The sequence below is a fragment of the Dreissena polymorpha genome, chromosome 11, assembly GCF_020536995.1.
Source record: "Dreissena polymorpha isolate Duluth1 chromosome 11, UMN_Dpol_1.0, whole genome shotgun sequence".
In the NCBI taxonomy this organism is placed as follows: Eukaryota; Metazoa; Mollusca; class Bivalvia; order Myida; family Dreissenidae; genus Dreissena; species Dreissena polymorpha.
The window spans coordinates 81,341,356-81,362,058 of NC_068365.1; the positions used below are offsets into that span (position 1 = coordinate 81,341,356).

The 20,703-nt window shown below is 34.2% G+C and overlaps 2 protein-coding genes across 4 annotated transcripts in view; one reads left to right on the forward strand and one right to left on the reverse strand.

The window, feature by feature from the left end:
* Window positions 1-20,703, forward strand: part of LOC127850763 (dynein axonemal heavy chain 8-like) — a 232,215-nt gene that overhangs the window by 36,992 nt on the left and 174,520 nt on the right. For all 3 annotated transcript variants that reach the window (XR_008035439.1, XM_052384053.1, XM_052384052.1), the window contains exons 5-10: window positions 4,222-4,373; window positions 6,862-7,057; window positions 7,915-8,084; window positions 12,213-12,389; window positions 12,657-12,770; window positions 13,808-13,915. Coding sequence is in view for 2 of the 3 variants with exons in the window: in XM_052384053.1 (XP_052240013.1) it covers window positions 4,222-4,373; window positions 6,862-7,057; window positions 7,915-8,084; window positions 12,213-12,389; window positions 12,657-12,770; window positions 13,808-13,915 (917 nt within the window). In the remaining variant the exon portion in view is untranslated. The remainder of the gene's footprint in view (window positions 1-4,221; window positions 4,374-6,861; window positions 7,058-7,914; window positions 8,085-12,212; window positions 12,390-12,656; window positions 12,771-13,807; window positions 13,916-20,703) is intronic.
* LOC127850768 (uncharacterized) lies at window positions 15,494-20,135 on the reverse strand. The gene is made up of 6 exons (XM_052384067.1): window positions 18,899-20,135; window positions 18,384-18,536; window positions 17,727-17,898; window positions 17,460-17,568; window positions 16,990-17,183; window positions 15,494-16,689 (listed from the first exon to the last, which is right to left on the reverse strand). The coding sequence occupies exons 1-6, from the start codon at window positions 19,110-19,112 to the stop codon at window positions 16,452-16,454; spliced, it is 1,080 nt and encodes a 359-aa protein (XP_052240027.1). The 5' UTR covers window positions 19,113-20,135; the 3' UTR covers window positions 15,494-16,451.

Consider the following 20,703-nt stretch of genomic DNA (forward strand, 5'->3'; position numbering starts at 1 on the left):
GTTTATTCAGACATACTATCAACTTGCCAATAGAGAATCACATGCCAAAAAACGTTAAATATTTCCGTTAGAACTGTGGTCTTTTTGCTTTTGTGTATATATGACAAGATGTAAAAATAATAGCTATTATATCATTTTTCTGTATTATTATTTTGCCGCAGTACACTTCTGATTTTTTGCAAAAATGACCAATGAAAGTATGACAATATCATATGATCACAAAAAACTAAAAAATAAACAGTTTATAACGCTGTCATTTAACCATATTTCAGTTTTAAAAAGGTTTCATTGAAAATAAATAAACATTACCTATAATGAAATGATGTACACAAAATCACTCACTATCGCCAATAAAGGATCACTGTTTACAGCATTATCTCCCCTGTCAAATCAACAGTTGGAGCATCTTTTCACAAATTTGTAAAATTGTACATTTATCCAAGGGACACACTATGCAACAATTGTTATTGATTTGATTATACTTTTTAATGAAATACACGATAGTGACCCCCTATTGGTGTGACCCCCTATTGACGAGTTGACTGTACTGCAAAAGACAAAAGACAAAAAAGTTGCACTTGACTGATTGTCAAATAAATTAGATGATACTGTGATGAAACTGCAATCTATTTGAATGAGTGCAGACTCTCAGTCTGAACATATACAGTACACTATTGCATCTACAACAGATTTTACATGTACATGTGTACCTGCTGTAGAAAATTACTTAATAAGTATAATTTTTACAAGCCTCAATTAATACATGGCATTTTATATTGCCGTTGCGAGATTCTGTACATTTGTAGTTTTCTATTTTTACATCAGAATTAATTTGTATCAGATGCATAATTGTCTTTAACATTTTGTAGCAGCTATATTATACCACTTGAATATCTGTTATGAACATTTAGAAAACATAATGATATTCAATACAAATAACAGGTTTTTTTTGGTATGTGTAATGCCTTGGTCAATTACTATATCATAATGAAATATCTTACTTTTGATTTAACAGTTGTTACTGTAGCAGGGTAGTGCAGACTGTTGAAATTCACATAGAATGTTTGGCAAGAAGAGACCAATTTAGCGAAAATATTGTCACTATTGGCCACAGAATAATATACAGTTTTCAGTAGGTCGCACTATAAAAGTGCTTGAATTTGGATATTTTCCCTTGAAAAGTGCTTAAAAAGTGCTTGAATTTCATTGGAGAAAATCTGTTTGAACCCTGGTACACCATCAGATAATAACGGAGTTATGGCCCTTTGTATCTTGAAAAAATGCTTTTTTTGTGTGTCCAGAGCCATATCTTGGAAGTGCTTTGATGGATTTCATTGAAACTTGGTATGAGTATTAAGAGGATGATAGACGTTGGCGTTGTCCATCCGTCCAGAAAACTTTTGTGTGCAGAAGTATTATGGCGGGGGATATCGATTCAACGAATTTGCTTGTTAATGTTATGCTTGAAGTTCAAATAAAATACAAAGCTTGATATGTCATTTAGGATTTTTGTATGAATATTCACAGTCAAACCTGCTTTCAACATATTATGCAAAATTCAAGTTGCCAAATGTTTGAAGGCACCTTTTTTTGAAACACAGTAACATTGAAAGTGAAACCAGTCCACATTTCTCTACCTCAGACCATCAATGTTGATTCTCAAACAATTTACAATAATTAATACGTACACATGATTATCACTTGTTGTATACCGTGTACATTACCTGATAATTCTGAATAATCCAGCACTTCAATATTTGAAAGCAAATTCTGACCGAAAATGTGTCTTAAGAATTGCATATACACATAGAGAATACTAGGTTAGCGTTGAATACAGAGAAGTTTATGTTGCGAGGCTTAGAACGCCAGGAGCGCGAGCCTTGGCAAGCGCTTTTGGTGTTCGAGTCGAGCAACATAAACCTCTCTGTATTCAACGCTAATCCTAGTATTCTATCTATCCCATTTGATTTTTTTTCAACGTGACATTTAACATAACTAGATCTAATAACCTTAGCCTAACAATTATTTTAATTAATTCTTAAAAATCACTTAAAATCTAACGAATGTAACCATGCGTTGTGATATAAATGTATTTGTTCTGGTACGCAAAATAGTCTTTAAAAAATTCACACACAAACTGTAAAACTAGTAAAAATATCACCATATGCCTCGATTCAATTTTACGCAGCATGCAAATTGTAACACATTACGACCGCGAAAAGAAGATTTACTTGAATATAATTCATTTTATTTTCGAAAGAAAATGATCAAAATCCAATATGGCGGAGATTGCTCCTGACAAAATGATGTCGCTGTCAACATAGATTCTACTTGTACACTATCGAAGAGTAAACAGACCATTGCAGGGACTGACACTGAATTTGACTTAATATGCAGGGCAATACGTTTTCCGACTTCGGACGACGAATTTAAGGACGCGCAGAACGTGTTTTTTTTTTATATAATGTTATGGGTATGCCGTGTGTGATCCAATGCATCAATGGCCCCCATGTTAAAATCATTTCCCCGAGATCAGGGAACGACAAAAGTACAAACAAAAACAAAAACATGTTCGAACTAGTATCTTACCTTTAATTATCCTTTAAAATCCATCTAATAATCCATTTAACTCAATAATTGGCGATTTTGCATCTAGGGTCTTTAATAATTATTTTAGCATAGTTAAATAAAGACCCATATGCCATCCTATCACTATTTTCAAATGAATTTATGAACTTGTTAAACTTTCTTATTCGTCACACGCTACGTCATGTACTCTATGAACATTACTGCTGTTAAAATGAACCAGAGCAGTTTATCAAATAATAGCCGTTGGTAAACTCGGATGCATTTGCAGATTTCTGCATACAAACATAATTATGTTTAAACTTGCACAATGTTATTTGTCTTAATGATAAATGCCCTTATTGTGTACAAGAAAATAATTTAATATATAAATACACAAAGAATGGAAAACATTCCATTACACAACAGATAAATCAGTGGATAATACCCGTGTACAAAATGGGACAATCCGAATTCCAGTGTGGTGCTATTTTTACCATCTTATACTTTACACAGCTCTATGCTTAACGTGAATTAAATCGGATAGCAAATATTGCAGATTATTTATGAATTGTGAGATATTTGTATGGCTTGTTGTACATTCTTAAATGTCAAAAGTATATGCATGGATTATAAACACACGAAATAAGGAAAATGTGATTAATTGACAATTCAAATACTGTATGTCGATATACAGTACATGTTCATGTGAAATAAGTCGCGTTTATAATAAATCGTCAATTTTTGTTTTTGAAAATGACGCAATAAGTGTCATTTTATGAAGGCATCAATCAGCTGGTTCATTATACTGATTGCGAAAAATTATGTCATATGACTAGATTTAAAGGTTGAAGGTCGTATAATTTTGAAGCTAAAGTTTTCTCGACTTTATGAATTATGCAAAAATCATTCAGTGGTAAAGTAAAAAGTAGTCCGTTCACGTGACAGGTATATCCCACAGTGTTGAATTCAGGCTAGTATATTCCATAAGGTGTTATACCGTCAATGTCGCTTTGAAAATGGGATAAAACCGGCCGCCATTTGCCTGAAGTGTCAAGGTGGCGAAAATTGCATTAGGGAACACTCGATACAATGACGTTTTACTGGGTATTCCCATTGGCAGGCTAAAACTCGGCACAGGTTATTTAAAACACAGTACCTACCGGAAAACACATTTTTTGGCTCCGGTCATTTCGGTCGGAAAATGGGGATTTTTTTTAGAGTTGAGAAAAAATATGCATATTTGGCATTGGGAATCGAATGGGTCCTACTATCAGACCTGTGAGATAGGCAGAAAAAGACCTGATCAGTATTGGCCACAAAGTCTGTAAACGCGTAACTATTTCAAGCCCAAACTCCAAACTAATGGCCAGTCAACTTAACATTCATACTTCACCTAAATTTTTACTGGCCATGAAGGTTGCTATTCTCTAACTTACTCATAAAAACCTGCAGTTTTACTGAATTTCTCAAAGAGCTGACAAAATTATAGATCTGCCATCAACAACATTAATGTGTTTTCCCAAAGACCTTGCATTGTATTTGCCTAAAATAAATTTGAATATGTCTGTTAATTGTTTCTGAATTGTCTTCAGATTATCAGTGTTACCCATATCAGATATAAATTGTTACCATAATTACCTGTTTGTTTTTTAGAATGTGGTCGTGTGATAACTGGTGTTCCTAAGGGAACCGCCCTACACCGACTTTTCATCACATCTGGATTGGGTGAGAAACTTACTGGAACCTGCATCTACTTCACAAGGATCAAGACAAGCACAAGCTTGACTACGAAGAATGTTGCAGAGGTATTATTCTAATTGGAGGTCATATTGCCTTTTGAACAACTGTGTGATTATGTGATATGCAACCACTTATCCCTAAAAACTTATTCCAAAATTTTCTTTGCAACAACTGTTTTAACTCTAAATTTGATTTACATGAAAACGAAAGTAGCCATCGCTCTTGAACCAGGCTTAGCAGTGAATTACACTGATAGAGCCAGGCACATAAATATCCAATCAACAACGATGTTTTAATAAATGAAAAATACTTATCATTCTGATTGTATTGGAATTAGTTTTTAGGGGTAAGTGGTTGAATATGCATGCATTATTTGACACACCTCTTTGTTTTAAAGGAATAGGAAGTGAGCCATCGATAAATGGGCAAAAACTAAAAAATATTGTTTGAAAGTCTGTCGAAGATTTATTCTGGTTGACAAACGGACTGGAAATATTGCTTGGTTATCGACAGACTGAGTTAACGGCTGGACAGATTTTTTTTTTAAGTTAACTTTTTTTGAAAGGTTGTCCAATTCAGTCTTCACGATAGTTCATTTTATCCACTATCCATTCGGGCTACTTGAATGGTGAAGACAAGTAGCCCGGCAGCAAAATTACTAGCCCAAAGTAAATTTGTTAAAATATACACCCTGCTAAAGGGTTTCATCTTACAATAGCAGATAATCTATTAAAAAGTAAAATTGTATCCAGGGTATGTTAACTGTTAAGCCTATTGCAGAAACAATTGCAACACAACATAACAAGTCAAGGTAATTAACTAATTATGTCCTTTATTAATCATAAGTCTTTAACATGTGATAAACAACTTCTACGTTCATCTCATCATCACTGCAATCCTGGAGATCCTCTTTGTCAGAAACCATATCCTGTAAAACAAGCAACCTGATAGTTATTTTCCAGAAGTTTTCTTGACAAGTGAAGGCATAGATCATAAGATGGCATACTTTTATCAAACATGTTGACTTTTTTCTTATGTTGTGTTTTAAGCATAGCTTATTAAACTCTGTCTTACAAAAGTAGCTTCTCCTTCATCACTAATTTTTAACCACTTTTCTTGAAATTCATGTTTCCGTGATTTTTCATAGTCATTTGTTGACTTACGATCAGTAGTGGGTATTTTCTTGCCAGGCTTCGCTTTAGCTACGTATTTAAGCATTATGCAGCCTTATGCGCGTAGGGACTTACAACTTTGGAAATAAACACACACACAAGGTTACAAAGTAAAGCGATGTTTATTCCGAACTGCAAGCCGACGACGTCGATTGGTTTCCTTCAGCAGTAAACACAAGGCATGACATATGCCAATAGTAAATAACCAGTTTAAATTGTTCACCACGTGGCCCGGGTTACGACTCGAAAATGACCGTTGAATGTATGGACCAATCGGAACACATTTAAATCTCGTATTTTAGGCGAAGTTGAACGAAGTTCTGTCGGAAATCTTCGGGAAGTACTCACAAAATAATGACGATTATCACACTTAAAAATGTAAACAATATTAATACACGGAATTTCTACTGGCCCGACGGGCGTACGATATGGCAATTTTAATAGGCCCGAGCTATAATTTACACGCCCAGGCCACCGGGCGTGCGCTTATTTCGCAGACTGCTATTGCCCATAGGAGGATCAAGGGATGCTTTTGATTAAAGCTACTTTTGACATTTTTGCGGCCCCCGAAGAAAGGTCTATGATAAATTCTAGTTAATGACCTTGTTATGATTCCAATATCAGAGGGTGGTGATTTTTTTTCATGGCTCTTTGTCAACTTTTTTTCTCATTAAACATGATTTTATATATTTATTTGAATATATTGGGCTCCTAAACAAAATATAAAAAAAATACTATCCTGGGTACGTTACTTCCACCTGTGATTGTGGTGCATTTTTAATCATATTAGAGCTCATTGCTTTAAATTTGGGAGATGCCCAATATGTAAGTAAAAAAAAAATAAAAAAATTCTATCCACTTTGGGAAAAAATGACCTTATTTTCAATTGGGAAGGGGCCAAGTTTCGGCCCCTGTTATATAAGGGTGAAAAGCCTTGTTGTTAATATCTTGAGTGATCAATAGAGTGAAACCAAATATATTTCATTTCCAAGCTAGTGGTTTGCTGTTTTCATTCTAAAAGCAGAGTCACCAATAAACTTGTAAACTACTTTTGTACTCAACTAAATGAATGTGGATGTAATGCGCTTTAGAATTGTGCAGAAAAACATCAGCAAGTCATTACTCTTTATTGTAGATAATTTTCAATACAAAAAAACAATTAACAAAAACGCTGCATATCTTTTTAAAAGAAATTTCTTGTAAATTCTAGTGACGACATTGCAGTGTTCTTAAGCATCTTGTTACCCACACATCCATTTTACAAACTATTTCATTTATTTGTAAGTAAATATTCCTATATTTCCTCTAAATACATAATTGTATTTTTAAATTCATGTTCCAATGCATGAGAATCACTAACGCATTTTTACTTAATATTCAGGAGACAAACTTTGGTGTTCTGGAAATGAAAGAAAGCCCTGGCATACTGAGCATGTATGAGAAGATACTGGCCAAAGTCTATCTGCCCATGTTGATGGCTCAGAAAAACTGGGGAGAGCTGAGTCAGACTCCATCTGGGCGCAAGATTGTGGAGCAGTTCCTTGATAAGATGTCAGGCTTTGTCTCCTACCTACACAGTGAGTTTAATGTTGAATATTTCTAATTCACCAGTCAAACATTATTTCATGTTATTTTGTTAGTTTTGTTTTTGTTGTTTGGGTCTTACAGTGTTAAAGAGACTATTTGCATTCACTTCTTTAGGCAATTGTTGCTATAAAAAGGAAAACATGAAGCAGCATAAATACTCAAAATCAACAAATAGTTTGTTAAATAAAGTTAACCCATAAAAAATCAGTGTTCCATAGAGAGATAGCCAAAACTTCTATCCTTGATGTGTTATGGTAACAAGATACAAAATGCTAGTTTTTATTTTTTGTGTCACAATATATTCCATGCAAATCGCCCCCAACGATGTATGAACATTTACAAGCAAACGCGAGTAAATTTTTGGATATCGTCACAGGAAAGTCACATGGAATATATTGTCAAAATAAAAACGAGCATTTTCTATCTCATTAAATCTTTGTAACCAGACCATATCTAGCATTGAAAGTTTGGAAACTTCTAAATGGAACACTGATTTGTATGGGTAAACTTTATTTTATGATTTTTTTACGATTTATTCGTTGATTTTGAGTGTAAATTGGCAAACTAAAATGAGCACTGTTTTTAGGAAACTGAGTTGTATGTGTGTGTGTAAAGCGTCGTTTCAGATTAGCTTGTGCAGTCAGCACCTGCTAATCAGGGACTACGCTTTCTACCTTGACTGGATTTTTGGAGGACACTTTGTAAACGAAAAATTCTGTTAACGCGGAAAGTTTCGTTTCTGATGATTAGCCTGTGTGGACTTCAAAGGCTAATCTGGGTCAACACTTAACGCACCTGCATTGAGTCCAGTTTTCCCAGAACAGGTCTCAAATATACTGTGTTGTAGGTGCTGAGGCAAATGCTGGGGAAGGTACAAGGCTGCAGGACTATGAAGGTGACAAGATAAATCTTGCTTGTGTGAGGAACATAACTGACTGCATACAGCACTCTTCTAACCCGGATGTTGTAGCTGACCTGGAGGACCTAGCCACTGTTTGGTGTAAACAAATAGAACAGGTAATATTTAATAATTGTAAAAATCTGCTTAGACCAAAAACAGGCGTTTTGCCTATTTGCATTGATATTTAAGTGGCCTGTAGTGCTGTGAAAAATAGACAAATACTGTCTGAGATTTGATACAAAACATTTGCAATCAAAATATTGGATGCATGCAAATGAACATTTATGAACTACATTGTGATTCTGAGGATAGAAATAATTATTTCCAATTTAAATAATATGAAGATGTGTTCAAGACCACATGCTTAAATACAAGATGATAAATAATTTTGATGATTATGGTGGATTAACAAAGCTTCAGGGATGGAAACTAACTTAATATGGCTGGTTGCCCAGACGGGCAACCAACTCCTGAAATTAGGTTGCCCAGCAACACATCTCTGAGCCCAGAACTTTCCTAATGCTTTATATACATTTTTGTTGTTCAATAAACGTACAATGCGAGGTCAGACAGCTAGGTAATAAAATGACATAATTTTCACATTTTATACATTGTTTTCACTTATTTATGACCTGACAATTTAGTTAAAGCTTAAGAGGTGATCATAAACCTCAAACGCACACTTTTGCGTATACATTTTTATGCCCCCGAAGGAGGGCATATAGTGATCGGACTGTCCGTCACACTTTGCGTTTAGGTTTAGAAAAATGCTCATAACTTCTATGTCGCATCAGATAGCAACTTGCATGTGTATCTCATGGAGCTACACATTTTAAGTGGTAAAAATTCAAGGTCATCCTTCAAGGTCAAAGGTCAAAAAACAAATCCAAGGGAAGTAATAAGATTTAAAGGGAGATAATTATCTGGACCTGCCAAATGATTAAAAAAATCAATCAAAGCGGCGCAGTAGGGGGCATTGTGTTTCTGACAAACACATCTCTTGTTTGATTAATTTTTATGCTCCCCCAAAAATTGTTGGGGGGGAGCATATAGTCGCCGCTTCGTCTGTCCGTGCGTGTGTCCGTCCGTCCATGCACAACTAATTTTTGTCCGGGCTATTTCTCAGCAATTAATGACTGGAATTCAATTAAACTTTATGGGAAGCTTCACTACCAAGAGGAGATGTGCATATCAGCCGGTTCTGGTCGGATGATTTTTCACAGAGTTATGGCCCTTTGAAATTTTCCATTAACTGTACATAGAGTGCAATTCTTGTCCCCCCAACTACTAGACGTTTCCTTTTATCTGAATATACAGGGCCAAAACACCAGCTTCGGGGAAAGGGCCACAGCCTTTTTTTAGGGAAAAAAAGACACAATTTTCTGGCTTTGGGGAAGGAAAAATACTGAGGTAGATTGAAAATTTAGAGAAAAATGCATGATTTTAAAGAAATTTCTGTTTGAGAAAGGGCCTTTTAGGTTAAGGGGAAGAAAAAGAGGCCCCTTGCGAAGAAGGGTTTTTTGGCCCTGATATATAGTGCAATATTGTGACAAAAAAACCTATTAGGAGCATCGATCATGTTCGACGGTTTCTTGTTACCCCTACTAGGGAAGACCATTGTAATTAACACAAAGCTTTCTTGTTAAGTAAGTTCTTTATTTGAAGGTCTTACTACATGTTTTAATTCAATTATTTTAACTGCACCTTATTTTGAGGCACTGAACATTCTGAAGGGTTAGTTTTTATGCCCCCGGATCGTATGATCGGGGGTATATTGTTTTTGGCCTGTCTGTCTGTCTGTCAGTCAGTCATTCAATCATTCAGTCATTCATTGTGTGTCCCAAAGCTTTAACCTTGGTCATAACTTTTGCAATATTAAAGATAGCAACTTGATATTTGGCATGCATGTGTATCTCATGGAGCTGCACATTTTGAGTGGTGAAAGGTCAAGGTCATCCTTCAAGGACAAAGGTCATCCTTCAAGGTCAAATGTCAAATATATGGTTTCAAAGCGGCGTGGTAGGGGAATTTGTGTTTCTGACATACACATCTCTTGTTTCATGCTGAGAAACGCCTTTAATAAAGTGCCACTTATTTAAATTTATTACGACACTGGCGCAGCCATTTTGAACAGAAAGTAAATGCATGTAGTAAATCATGACATCAGACGCTGTAAACTTTGTGTATTCGATGTTTTGACGGCGCAATTTAATTGGCTAAGACCATTTCATGCCAGAGGGGTAAAGGTATTGATGAATACAGCGCAATGTATCGATTGTTCAGAACGGCTTTTTCAAAAAAGCTATTCGTCTGGACAGACTACCCGCTTTTGAAATACAATCGCCCGGCGTAAAAATTACTTGCCCCGGGCAAACAACCAACCATAAATTTCCATCCCTGAGCTTTCTTTTTTATTTGCATTTACTTACTATATGTAAAAAGTATGAACAAACATAAAATATGCATTTGTTGTGTAAAACTTGTGTTAAGTTTTTGTTAAGTTATCATAAGGTTTACCTTGTCTAAAAAAAGTTCATCAACTAAAAATTGTATTTATTTATTTTATTTACATTAAAATGCTTGCATTTGTAGTCCATTACCTAGGTAAAAAGTAATTTGTGTCTTCGGAATGATCTTGGGGACACTTTCTGTTTGGCGATCGGGCCCAGGACAACTTGATAATATGGCAGACACCAATATACATTACACATTGAAACCAGACAGACCCAAAATAAATTGCTTTAGTGTAGAATGTTCAAATGAATATGGACTGTGCTTGAGGAAAACAGCTAAATGCATGTGAGTAAAGTGTCATCTCTGATAAGTCTGTCACACTTTCCACCTTAACTGAATTTTCGTTAATAAGAGATCTCTTTTAAACTAAAAACGCCATAAAACCAGAAAGTCTCATCCCTGATAAGCTTGCAAGGACTGTACATGCTTAAATGGGACCACACCTTACACACATGCAGTCGGCCCCATTTTTTCTGGTCAAGACTTATTTAATGAATATCTCCAATGTTATGACTGCTATGTGGTGTATCCAGAGCTACAGATAAGGTGCGTATTTGCGTAAATACCCAATTTAAAATTGCCGATTACGCATTGAAAAATAAAACTCTGCGTACCAAAACCCAATTGAAATTGCCAATTATGCATATCATATTTTTCCTCTGCGTAACGAGTAAATATGTCCCGGAATTACCCAGGTCCGAAAAACCCGGATTCTTTCCGCTTCTTCCAAGCGTTTTCAGTATAACCTTTAGCACAATAATATGTACGGAAGAAAGCGTCTATGTAACTACGTGTTATTGTGGTCATAATATACTAAATAGTTTCCCCTTTATAATTCAATGTAAAAGCCACAACTTTAAGCGAAAATAAATGCAACATTATTTTGCACATTGAGACCCCTATAACCATACCTTTTCTTAAAGGCCATTCTATGCGGAATCGATTTATGCAATAAATAAAGATATGTCATGTTCAAACCTAAAAAGAACCTGACGCTTATCAAAATCGACTGTTTTTGCAACTTTTTTTCTGGCCGTTTCTTAGTGGAATGTAACCTTATTCAGTGCAATGCTTTACTCTAGTCTCTAAGTTTATCATATTTCAGGGATTCAGTGTTGAACACCTATTCATGCCCTACCAATATCGCCAATAGATAAAACCCGAGCATAAGTTTAAAGTGTAAAACATGCCTTCGAGTCAACAATGGTATTTTTTTAGAGAGTACAGCCCTACAACCTTGTTGTGAAAATGTCGAAACCGTGCAGCCGAAAAAAGGGAAACATCGTATCCCAGGCACAAACAAACACAATTTTAAGTTATTTATTCGCGAGCTACACAAAATCAGAAGCGGAAAATTTAGTGAAACTAATTCTTGATGATATTATGTTGGAGGCGAGCGCTAACAGTGCTTACATTGTAAGAAAACTGGTGTAAAAAATCGTCAAACTTTTTAATTTAAATCAAGACTTTATATCATGGATACATCTACATAATAACACAAGATCTCGGATTAAGGGTGGAACTTCAACCATCTCATTCAGGTAAGCATTTGAGAATTTAAGACAATGAAAATACCCAATATTAATACAAAAATACCCAATTGTCAGTTTAAGTAGTGGGTACCGACTTTTTTGTACCCAATTGAAAATTAAAATACCCAATTGAACTCAAAAGTAGTGGGTATTTACCCGATTACTCAGAAAAGTTATCTGGAGCTCTGGGTGTATCAGATACTTGCTGAGAGCGACCAGATGCGTAAGGAGGCAGATGATACGGGACCGCTGGCAGAGCTTGATCACTGGAGGCAGCTGATGGCACGGTTCAACGCCTTGCTGGACCAGATCAAAGGTCACCAGTGTCACATGGTCATCAACATCCTCAACACCGCACGGTCCAGGGTCATGAAGGTGAGTGGTGCTAAAAATAAACACTGAAGTGAAAGTTATGGTCAACATGCTTCAATTAATTTGTAAGAACATACAGTTTCCATGCATTCAACAAAAACTTCTTTAAGTTGTCTGTCATATCCCTAGTGACTTAAACATTCCATAGAGTTGTTTTATAATCTAAGATGTCTAACACTAAATTCACATCAGGAGATGCAAAAGTAAAGTTTGTCAGACCCAATTCACTTAAATTGTTTTAGTAATTTGGTAAAAATGTTTATTTGATAGAAATGGAAAGAGCTAGACAAGCGAATAACAGATAATGCAAATGAGGCAAAGGACAATGTTCGGTTTCTCTACTCATTGGAAAGATACTGTGAGCCACTTTACAGAAGAGACCCTGTAAGTATGCATTGTCTTGTCTGCTGGAAAACAAATTATTGTTTTATCTTATTCAAATATTCTTCCCTGTGTAATCATTCTAACATTCTAAACTATATTAGTATTTGTTTGTCTTCTTTGCATGTAACTGACCAATCACATATTATTTTGATGTCCCCCACCACTATAGTGGGGGACATATTGTTTTTGCCCTGTCTGTTGGTTTGTTTGTTTGTGTGTTTGTTTGTTTGCCCCAACTTTAACATTTGCAATAACTTTTGCAATATTGAAGATAGCAACTTGATATTTGGCATGCATGTGTATCTCATGGAGCTGCACATTATGAGTGGTGCAAGGTCAAGGTCATTCTTCAAGGTCAAAGGTCAAATATATAGATTCAAAGCGGCGCAAAAGGGGACATAGTGTTTCTGACAAACACATATCTTGTTGTAAATGATGTTGTTGACATGAAAAGACATCACACCAGTAAACAAATATAAGAATTTATCTTCATATTTTTGTAAAACCTTGAAAAAAATATGAGACAAATATAGAAGGTTTGTTGATTTTGGTGTATGATAAAATTTGTTTCACAAGTTTAAATGGAACAAAACATAAATTATCAGTATTGGCACAAGTGAAAATATACTTGTTTATAACCGAAATAAAAAAGTGAATTGAATATTCTATCATTCACTGAAAGTAACACATGTTTTTGTTATGCTTTAGAACAATTAATATAAAAAATGTCAAAAAGCTAAAACTTCATTAGTTTGTGTATAATGACATCATCAAATTGTGTACTTAACAATATAATACATAATTGATATTTCTGTTGACATTTGTCATCAATTTATAGGAAATGATTGTGAATACTCTTCATTAATTCTCATTTGTCAGAAAAACATAAAATTGCTGACATTGGTAGAATGCTGTAATTGACGACAATAATTGTGATTGTTTTTATATTTTCAACATTTTTCTACTTCAGTGTATATATAATCAAATATTTTTTAGTGAAATAGAATTTTTCCTCACCAGCTATTTGATGTTAATAGGTTTCCATGCTGGAGTGTCTCGGTGGACTGCTGAATGTCATCAGGATGATCCACAGTATTTCAAGACACTACAACACAAATGAAAGAATGACCTCACTCTTCATAAAGGTGATTTTTAATAATTCTTAGTGTGTTTTGTGAACAAAAAATATTTGATAGAACAGGGTTCGCCAAAACTTGAAAAATCTGTCAGTCATTCGGACTGACAGACTTGAATTTTGTGTCTGTCCGAATCAGTTTCTGTCAGTCCCACTGTCCGACTAAACTATAACAGCAAAACACAACAAAAGAGAGTACCTTTTTGATGTTCATTGGTTTTGATCTCATTAAAATACAATAAAAACATGTCCAAAGTCGTTATAATAAAACAATTATTATATTAATAATAAACCACATATAAACCAGAGGTATTCTTTTTAGACTTCTTTTTGTCAAACTGTTATTTAGCCTGCACAGCTCTACAAATCCGTGTTCTTGAAAAGTTAGGGTGACATCCAATCAAGTTTGACTTAATTGCACACACCCATTCACACTACTTTGGATGACTTCAATTTCTGTTTATTAGCCAATTTTACAAGTTCTAAAACAACACCTATTGTTAAAATATTTTCTCTTAGCTGAGGTGGTTGATTTTCAGGTTCAATTAAATGAATGTCTTTCACACCTATTTCTTGATAGAAATGCCCATGATAATAACCACCATTCATTCTTGTTGTCTGAAATAACACAACACATATTGCTACAAACTATGAACAACAAATCAAAACATAAATATCCCTATGTCCGAATTTTAAAATATCCGAAATATAGTACATCGGGTGAAAAATCTAATTTTGATTTCAGAAATTGTTGGTGTGTAAATTAAAATATATCCTTCCCAGAACAATATAATAATGAACTATTTAACAGAAATGCTCACAAATGCCTGTTGAAACAAGTTTTGATGCGGTTTTTGTTGTGGAGAAATTAAATGGAACAAATAAAATGGCGGACGCACTCGGTTGCTTTTTTAACAAAGACCGTTGATTTTGAACTCGCATGTGATAGTCATTTCTAATCCAACTTTAAACATAAAACTATCAAAATGAAAGTAAGAAAAAAGGGATTTTTACAGAAGTTGAACAAAAAGCATTTACCTTCTATTAATCCAATAGCATATTATACACTTTGAGTGATCTTTTTGAAACCATTTTTCATCCGATTGTGTCGGTCAGTCGGACCGATTATCTTAAATCACTTGTCGGTCCTTATAAAAATTTGCCGGTCAGGACCGGCGGACCGACGGTTTTGGCGAACCCTGATAGAAATATAAGTCAGACTGTGTCATTAATAGCAAATGGGCAACTGTCAATGGCCTATTCTGGCTTTGAGAAGACTTTTCAGACAGGCTGATCATGAACTGACCTTTATATCCTGCGAGATTGAATTATTTTGGTTTAAAGAAAGTGCACAATTTTTATCGCTTATGATAATCCCGATATTTTAAAATGTGTGCATGTCAATATAAAACATAATTGTGGCTCGTTCTGAGATTTTTGGTCAAAATGGGGTATATGGGCGAAATTGAGTTATTAACATTTTTAGAAGCCTCAATGTATAGTTAACACAGAAAAAATATAGATTTTGCCATATTCTTCTTTTTAATGTTAAAAATATGACCGTAAAAATACCCATCAACACACGAAATTTGTCATTCTGTTCATTTATTTTCATGTCAATTGCATTATGGTTCAATAGATTTATAATTGCAGAGGAAAATCACTCACTCACTGTCCTTTTACAAGGACAAAACTTATAATATTAAATTAATGTAAATTTATAAGACCATTACGAAACAAATTTCGGTTACCATAGCAACCATTTGCAAAAATTTCAAAATAATTGATTTTTTTTTACAAAATCAGTTCAAAGCATTTCCTCACACCTTAAAATGCAAGAAAGTAATATACATATATCAAAGAACTGTTACTTAATACACGAATCAATTAATTGTATACATGTTCTATCTATTAATTTGTTCTATTGATCACAGACTCTAACCGAAATTGAATTACATAGCATACACTTGCTAAGATTTAATATGCGAACCATGACGTATTAAAATTGAAAATTCTTCTTTAAACTGTTCCAATAACAATTATATTTTACATGAGACATTGTTCATTAATTAAAGACTTTTAAATTAATACATGATATACACATAATTATTTTGTTGTAACCATGGCAACAGTATACAATATGAATATCAGTTATAATTACCATCTTCTACATTAAACATAGCAATAATACTACACTCTTTAGTTATCAAATGCAATCAACAATTTCTTACTGTTACATTTATACTATATTACATACTGCATGAAAAATAGAGCCAAGGCTAAGAGACTTAACATAAATATTTACATTAAATTAATGTTTTCAGTTTATATACACAACTATTAAATTTTAAATTCAATTATATTACTTGTCACACTGCATTATATTTCATTTCACCTGGTATTGAGTCATTGTAAGAGTTTTACAAAAACATACTAATGTTGTTGAAGTTGACAATGAGGAATGGTCAGGTTTCCATGGTTACCATACATTATATACATAAACAACATGAACAATCTAAAACAGGGGAACTATTTTAAAATCATTGTTATTTCGTCGGCTTCGGTACATCTGGCCGTGGACAGGTACTGGCACATAATGAGTTACAGAGTGGCGCGATTTCGTCATGAAGGTACCACTGGCCTTCTGCAGACAAGCCAAGTGGCTCCAGTTGGGGGGGCATTCCATTCAGAACGAAAGAATCTTTCTTCAGGATCTTCACAGCCTCCTCAGCATCCGAAGCATATCGCCTCACATACACTATGCCTGGCTTGTCAGAGGTCATTCTGAATTTTAAACAAATACACAAACTTAGATTTCATGTTATAAATTTAGAAACTGGAACCTAACTATAATGCTGTTAAATTATTTTATAATTTTTTAGAAAATATGTATGTTTTATTATCTTTTTCATGTTATATAATTGCTTTTTAAATAAAAATAACAATCAAACAACACATGACTGCCTGTACTGAACTTTTTTATCTAAGCGTTTTTCTGATATCATTTTGTACAAACAGTGTATTGACTTATACCTGTAGCATGAAATGTTTTAAATATGTGGAAAAATAACAATAAATGAAAACCTGAAGTGGTGGTATGACAGCAGATTTGGTATTGGCTTGAATACTGGTTTCAAGAATTCTGTCCAGTTGTAAAACTGGACAGGATTCTCCGGATCTTGTACAAGGTGTGGAATGTTGTGCCCATTGCGGGATGATAGCCTGACTGTCTCCACAACATCTTCCAAGGTTTTGACAGTGGTGTTCCTCCAACGCACCTTTAAGTATATGAAAGCAAAATTTAATGTATTGCCTACAACAACATTTCTTAACCACAGGAGGGAAGCCCATTTTTTTTTTTTTTTATATATGCTATTAAATAAAAAAACTATGGGCTTCCCTCCTGTGTTCTTAACACTACTTTCCATATAATGGTGCTGCAGTATTTTCAGATATAATAATAAATATGCCAACGTATAATAAATGAAATGTGTATTGATAATTAAAGATAATTGATTCTTTATTCTTGCAAACTTAAAACATCAATTTAATACCTTCCACAATCCAAAGTGCCAGTCTGGGCTAAATTTGGTATGACCGGCCTCCATGGTGCTGAACTCAATAGAGTCGTGCAGGCCTGTAAAAACCCGCCACATGCCGTACCTGTAAACAAAGATATAAAATAAGCAACAGTTTATTCTGTCTTTTCAAAACTAAAATTAAATCATTTATGAATTCTTAGCATGAAAATATTTATTAAATAACCTTCTTAGCAAATTGTAGTAAATCTATTTTTAACTAATACAAATCAAAATATTTACCCTATGACCGCGTTATTCTTGTTTTGCCCCGAACAGTTGTCCATATGAAGGACCACATTCCTCTCTCCATAACCAAGATGGCTAAAGTGGTGGTGCAGCATTGAGGTCACACTATTGGCCCCTTTTCCAACGGACTGAAAGGCCTCATCAACGAGATAAAATATCTGCGTTCCTGTAAAAATCAACCCAAATGTGGCTTTTTTCACACCAAATTGGCAATGTATAAATAATAGCACATATACATGTCTTACTGGGACATTATAAGTAATAATATATAAACCCCATTGTTGGACCCCATTGTAAATAAGCTTTCAGCTTAATGGGTTATCCATAGGTCCTTAGCATCCATGCTCATATGAACCTACTTTAGTTATAGAACTTCCATATTGTTAAAAGTATGCATACAGCAACAACGTTTTATATGATGCTCTTAAATTGGCATTTTAAATAAACCTAGATAACTCTTTGAAATCTGTGATACATTCTTTGTCTCATGTGTTATATATTTGTATGTGCTAATAATCTTAAATCTAAATAAATATAAATAACAATTTAAATTTGTTATATATTATAGATCACAACAATTTTTTACAACAAGTTACATTTTATATACATAACAATTTTCTGAAAATTTAACCATGCATTATTTTTATTTACCTGAAGACTCACAGCACACCCCAAAGCATTGACATTTTCGAGGAGTTTTAAAGTACATCGGACCCACTGCCTGTGCCTGTTGAGGATAGAACACCTGTTGGCTGTAGTCGAAGCTGTAGTGGACCGTGGCATCTGTGGCTTTTGATCTTTGTCCTGTTATGAGTATGAAGTTTAAAAAAAAAATCATTACTATTTTGGCTTTGCACACAATTGTTAATTACATTTGTTAATAAAATGTATTGTTAAACCACTGCTAACATGTCAAAAGTATTAAAATATATTGATAGATATGTTTAATATCAAACCTAGCTAATTATATAAAAAATATAGCATTAACACTAAGTGAACATGCCTTTATAATTGTATTTACAATTTTGTTTTAATTTATTCATATAACATCTTGGAAATCTATAAGTAACATTTTTGTTTATCAAAATGACATTTTAAATACAAGCAAAAACATAATTGTAATCACTTTTTTAGCATAAACTTGACTAATCACTTTTGTAAAATACCTCTTTTTTTATTTGCATCTGAAAATTGATCAAACTCAAGCTTTGTCCTCTCACATTGCTCCCTGTAATGATCTCTCTGGCATTTTACTTTCTCTAAATGTTTTTGATAATTTTCTAATTTTATTTGTTTCTCTTCTTCTGTGATGTTACCAGACTTTGTAATGTTTTCTACATGTTTTTGACATTTTAAACACAGATCAGTGGCAGGCTTCATCACCAACAAATATGGACACTGTTCTAACCATATTTTCCTAAAAGTGGAAGGCCCCACTTGTTTCTAGCCAGTTCGGTCAAGTGCACCACAATACAATTCATATATATCACTTTTGTTTTTGTCTGATGGAAGGAGGATACACTTTTCATTGGCCTGTGGTGTTCGTCCAGGTAGTGGCATTCCATTTTGGCTACTATAATTTTCAAGAAATGTTTTTACCATCTGGACATCTTGTAACTTGAGTGTGTGTTTAGGCAGTTTCTTGTTATTTCCATGTACTCTGGCTTCAAGACTGTTTACATCAATGGAGCTACCAATCGAAATAATTGTGTTTTTAGACACACCATGAGCGAAAGCAAATGTATTGCGACAAACTACTTGCCCAGCAAAGTAAAAATTCTGCCTTTGCCGTTTTCTATCCACTGCTTTTCTTTTTAATCCAACTGTTACTGGTCCACTCTGCGTATGATTGAAAATTTGGTATTTTACAATCAAATCTAGTTCCTGTTTTGATTTTTCCAAACAAGAAAGCCTGTACGAAATAAGAGTACCCCAGTTTACAACTGAGCTGCATGGTTTGTTTGAGTACAGACGGGTACAACCACAGCCATTTATTTTAAAAGATTGTTGCTTTATGCCTTCTGTATCTAAATAATTACTTTCATTCAAAGAGTTAACATTTTCGTTGCAATCATTATCAATATCAGAACAAGAGTCACAATCATCAGAACCGTCATTTTCATTATTGTCAAAGTACAGTTCACCAACTAATTCTAACTCTTCGTGAAAGTCTGGGTCTTGATGGCAGGTAAGTTCAGGCGGTACAGTGCTACAACTAGCACATGATAATTGACTGTCTGCCATTTCAAAAGATTAATATTTGACCGAAAATTCTACATTTTGTGTTAATGTAAACAAACAAATGTCAAAGAAGGTCACGGTAGCCATTTTGTTCGTTTTCGTTTCCGGTTTGTTTAATTGTCAGGTTTTCCATTAATTTTTTAACATTTAAAATCAGGTCACATGAAACAGTCTCGCGTTTCAAAAACTAACGCTTACCTTTATCGAAAACCAGTAAAATCCACACTGAAACGATACATATATTATCGAAATGTGTATCGATAATCGTCCAAGGTTGAAATTTTATCAATTACTGAATGGCCTACGAATGTAAAAGGGGAGTAATCCATATAAAAGAAATTGTTGATAGGTCAAACGCAACCAATTCATTTTGAATTTACATCGTTAAAACCTGGGTCAGTTGAAATTAATGTTGTTTAAATACTTTTCACGCTAACATTGGACAAACTAGAGTAAATTGATCTGAATTTCGTCGCAAATTGCACGACGTCATTTCAAACGTCGTTTTCTCGGAATGAGGCTTGCCGAATTAGACCCAAAAGTCTCAGAACACGCCACAATTTTTCAGTAAGTATATCAGGGTAGGGAACAAATTGGAACATCTATAAAAACATTATATAAAACATTCAGATAAATATTATGCAATTTGAAAATAATGTAATTATAAGAACACATCCTGCATGTAAGTATGACTGCCCTAGCATTATTGCTAAGTGCAATGCTGCATCCT